Here is a 4,969-nt window from a genome sequence, read left to right on the forward strand (position 1 = left end):
GATCACCTCTTCAGATCAGTTGTGTCCTACAGACATTATTGGATCTTCATACACCAGTGGTTGGTACATTTTTGGAGCATATTTCTCTGCTTAGTTTCACCTGGAAAGAGTCCAGTTTGCATTCTCCAATGCAAAGCACGACAAGCAGGGATGAGCAGATTCATTTAAAAAAAGCCAGCCTGAACAAAAATACTAACGTAGGCCCACCCTAGCTCCCTTAAATTGTAGTTCTGTAATTTATCCCAACATGTGCAACTACTTATCACCTATGGAATCAAAACATATGCAGGTGAGTTACTGCTGTGTAGTTTTACATGAGTAAGATATTCTAATTCTGTATGAATTTTTACAAGAGATTCTCATAATTATAGTCTTGACAGTTAACCTCTCAATAAGTTCAAGTTCCTTCCTTGTGCATTGGTGCCCACTCACATAACTGCCAATCCCCTCTCAGTTGCTGCTCTCACAGCGATTTAAGTTATTAGTAAGATGAATAAAGTCTACTACCCACACAAACTCGTCACATTCAGATTCTGGTAAAAATATTAAAATTTAATTATACCTTTTGAACATACAATTATGCCAAGGAAAGAGCATTCAAAGGCATTCAAGTAACAAACAAACAGATATATATCTTAATATTTACAAATTTTAAACTGCAAACTGACTATAAAGTCACAAATACTTTAAATATTTAGTAGAATATAGTGTAAATTCTAATATAAATTAGATATTTTATCTGTTATTTTTTCCAGTGACAATAGTCTAATCTTTACATACTATATACATTAAAATACTAAAATGTTAAAAAAAATTGTTACTATGTAAAGAAATGGAAAATACATCAGATTTGTCTTACTGTACAATACCCAAATTTAACTTTTTATAGTGTTTTCTGAAAAAATAAACGGCACTTTCACATGCAACAAGGCATAAAGTACAAGTCCGTCCATTAGTAGTATACTATCTGAATGCAAAATAAATAAAACACAAATGTCATTCAACCACAGTTGAAAATCAAAAATAAGACTATAGAAAGATTTTGACAGACCTTCTGATTGAAGTAATATGAAAAAGAATGTAAACTGATTTCTATATAGATCTATAATTAAAAAAAAAAAAAAGAAAATACAGCATACTCAGAAATTTAAGTCATGTGACAGTATCAAAGTATCAAAGTTACTTAGATAACAAATAACAGAGAGGAAGAGCTGATGATCCTTTATGAATTTTAAAAGCCAGCCCTGCCAATGGGCTGCAGCATCTAAGCTGCTTTTCTATTGACAGTTTCTGAATTTACTTCTGCCACTCTGAATTGCATATCAGCAGTCAGATGAGTTTTCTAGACTTCCTCATGCCATCGTGTAACCATAGCTTCCACAGTGCAATGCTACAAGAAGCCTGTCCTTAAGGATTTCTTTACTTGGGTATTCAGGTAACTTGAGCATGTTGATACTGAAAAGGGAGGGGGGGGGAAAATCACAGTTCAGTAAGAAACCTAAACAATAAAGTTTTCTGATTCCTTTGTATGAGGTAATTAACATGAAACTATCCGCTCAGATTTGCATTCAGATCAGTAAACCCTGAAGATGTCACATATATGGAGAGGGAAAAAAACAAACAAACAAAAAAAAAACCACACACCACCAGTGCTGCATTACAGTACCATTCAATATTCAAATATACTGCAGGAAAAAAAGTTTATTTCACATTAATAAAATGTAATACATTAACTAAGCTTGAGGATTCCCTTAGTGATCACACTGCCTTTAGTTAAACAAAATAAAGTAGTAAACAATGAGTGAACACAACATAACTACTTCAAGGTTAAAACTACCACTTTTATGTTGACTAGTGGACACTCCCCAAACTGACCATACTGATCTTTTTTCGGCCTTTTAATAAAAGCATACAAAAGGACTACATTTTTTTACTAGGAAATGTAAAAACTAAAATAAAATTTAAAAGGGCCTTATTTTTAAATGTATTTAAATGAGACTAGTTAACATACCATGTGCTTGATGTTGGTAAAAGATTTGGAGTATATGGCACAGCAGCAATTGTAAAATTTTGCAATCCACTGCCACCCATTATATGGGCAAAGCCACCATGAGGTACCCTGGAACTAAGAATATTCACAGAAATTAGACCATTAAAAGAACAGTTATAAGCCATAAAGCATAGCTTTTACATTGTACAAATCTCTTAACACTACATGTAATCAGTTACTAGTATTTTTTACAAAGGTTTTCCCTCTCTCATCAGTATCAAAATTCTCTTTGTCTAAATGCTTTCAATTATCTTACTGAATAATGCATTTGTCTATTTACATTAGACATCAAATTGTTTGAACACCACTTAAGAGAATTTTGTTTGTGAAGAAGGCTCATTTCTACCAGTTTTTATAAAAGATGATTTTCTGTTTAGGCAAACACATATGATTATTTACAGCTTAAGAAATACTGCATCATAACAAAAATTTATTCTTCCCATCACTATTTGTGGGACAGCTGATCAAAGTGTTCTTGACATCTCTTTTCATTGTGTACTTAAGACTAAATATTCCACATTTTTAACTAATAACACCATTACATCAATCACATCATCACGGAGTGATGACCTATGGCAAAATTGTAACACACTACAAAAGTGCTAACACTTTCATGAATGCATTCTCACAATAATCTAAAAACAGTAAAAAAATACCATAAACCAGAATACATTCATTAAAAGAAAAAGAATGTGAACAGTCATCAGTAGTGTTATTCAAGGATGACTAAAAGGTTAAATGGACAAAAGACCCAGTGTCTTCAGAATCACTCCCTATAATTTTAACTAACAGAAACTAATATAATAAATTTCAGAAATATTTTTATAATATTGACTTAGATTTGTATGCATTGCAAGGCAAAACACATTGTTAGCACAGCCTTCATAGAAAATATCAAGATATAATGAAAGGAAAAGGACCAAACAAGTTGAATTTGAGACAGCAACAGGTTCCAGCAGTAAAGGCGGCCAACAGCCTCCTGGGCTGCACTAAGCAGATGGTTGCCAGCAGGTCGAGGGAGGTGATCCTTCCCCTCTACTCAGCCCTGGTGAGGCCACATCTGCAGTGCCAGGTCCAGGTCTGGGCTTCCCAGTACAAGAGAGACAGCGACATACTGGAGCAAGTCCAGCAAAGGGCTACAAAGATAACGCAGGGACTGGAACAGCTCTCATACAAGGAGAGGCTGAGAGATCTGGGACTGCTCAGCCTGGAGAAGAGAAGGCTCAGGGGAGATCAAAGTGTATAAATACGTGATGTGGGGCAGGGAGAGTAAAAATGACAGAGACAGACTCTTCTCAGTGGTGCCCAGTGACAGCACAAGAAGCAATCAGCACAAATTATAATTCCATTTAAACATAAGAAGAAACTTTTTAATGGTGAGGGTGGTCAAACACTGGAACAGGTTCCTCAGAGGTTGAGGAGTCTCCATCCTTGGAGGTATTCAAACCCCAACTGGACAAGGCCTGGAGCATCCTGCTCTTGCTGACCTGCTTTGAGCAGGGCCTTGGACCAGACAATCTCCATAACTCCTGTCCAACCTTAACTATTCTGTGATTCTGCAGCTAGCAAAAAAAAAATTTTTTGATAAAACAAACAAACAAAAAATGCAGCTGTTAGAATTCTGGATTATGGGTACCTGCATTAAAAACAATGCTTCCACAGTAAGAAAAACAAAATGACTCTAAAAAGCAGAAGAAGAGAATAGAAAAGGAGAATGAAGCAACACTTCCACTCACAGTAAAACTACTTGGTAAAAAAACAAAAGGGTAAGAGGGTTGCTATTGCACCCCTCCTCCCAAATGTTAAGGGGCTAGAGCAGAGTTCACAACAATACTTTTCAAATATACCTTTAAGCGTTAGCTATAGTACCCAACAGCTATCACCTAGCTTAATGACAGCAAGATCCAACATACAATTCTAGCAATGGTATATAAGGCAAGCACCACGGATTGAAGTATTGATTATTTGAAGCATACAATTTCTGAAGGACAAATGGAATTGTGCTCACAGCCACAGTTCAGAATGTTGTAAAGATTTTACAGCGGTACTCTTATTTTATATCATGTTTTTGGCTCGGATTTCTAATGCAGGGCTGCTTCCACTCCAGTGATCTTTTGTTCTATGAACCAAGAGAATTCCACATCAAAATTAGCAATAAAACAAGGACCTAACTCTGTTTAAAACTTCTCATTCATCCAGCTATTAACTAGCATTTTTACAATCTAACTTACAAAAATACTTTTCATACAGTAGGTCAAAACAATGTAGTATGATCAGGGCTTTGAATATTCTAAAGAAACAGATGGCTGCAGACTTACGCCTCCAAGTATGAGTTTTCATTCCAAACAAAACACTGCCAGGATAATAAATAAAGACTTCCAAAGAAGCACAAATAAGATCACAAGATCTTACTTCTCCTACTCCATGTGCAAATAGCCTTCAGTAATAGTAACAAGGCAATTTCATAACTTTGGAAATTTCAACACTATTAGAATGGTTAAGTTTGCAGCTGAATCCTACCATTCCTATCTAACATTTCAAATTTTGCATAAATTTACATGAAATGAGAAAGCAGTGTAAAAGAGATATTTTAAGCCACCTCCCTTATGTTTTGTTCTGTTTTTAACAGAAGTAGTCATATACCAATACATTTACTGAAGATGTGGAATTTCCCTAAAACAGCACATAGCTTGCTTATCACTTAACAGAAACTGCAGGCCCCCAAGTTAAACAATTTAAAACATAAAACATACCACAATCTAAAACTTCCATAACCAGCAGAATACCAGTAAAGTAAAATTTATCATGATGAGATTTTACCACTTCTCCCCAAATGTTAACCAAAAACCTTATCAGAAGTTGCCAATGGGTAGTCAACAACTATTTAGCCAAATACTGTTATAAACACCAAATACAGAT

The 4,969-nt window shown here is 35.1% G+C and overlaps 1 protein-coding gene across 6 annotated transcripts in view; it reads right to left on the reverse strand.

The window, feature by feature from the left end:
• HACE1 (HECT domain and ankyrin repeat containing E3 ubiquitin protein ligase 1) overlaps nucleotides 1-4,969 on the reverse strand; it is a 73,727-nt gene that overhangs the window by 13,316 nt on the left and 55,442 nt on the right. For 3 of the 6 annotated variants that reach the window (XM_026065713.1, XM_026065712.1, XM_026065716.1), the window contains 2 exons: nucleotides 2,012-2,125; nucleotides 573-1,455 (listed from right to left, as the gene is read on the reverse strand). The exons of 1 other annotated variant lie outside the window; for it this stretch is intronic. In XM_026065713.1, the coding sequence (XP_025921498.1) occupies nucleotides 1,353-1,455; nucleotides 2,012-2,125 (217 nt within the window). In that variant the 3' untranslated portion in view covers nucleotides 573-1,352. Of the gene's footprint in view, nucleotides 1-531; nucleotides 1,456-2,011; nucleotides 2,126-3,693; nucleotides 4,170-4,969 lie in introns of those variants that run through there. 2 more of the 6 variants (XM_026065711.1, XM_026065715.1) reach the window with 2 other exon arrangements.

The sequence above is a fragment of the Apteryx rowi genome, unplaced genomic scaffold, assembly GCF_003343035.1.
Source record: "Apteryx rowi isolate R43461 unplaced genomic scaffold, aptRow1 scaffold_230, whole genome shotgun sequence".
Lineage (NCBI taxonomy): Eukaryota > Metazoa > Chordata > Aves > Apterygiformes > Apterygidae > Apteryx > Apteryx rowi.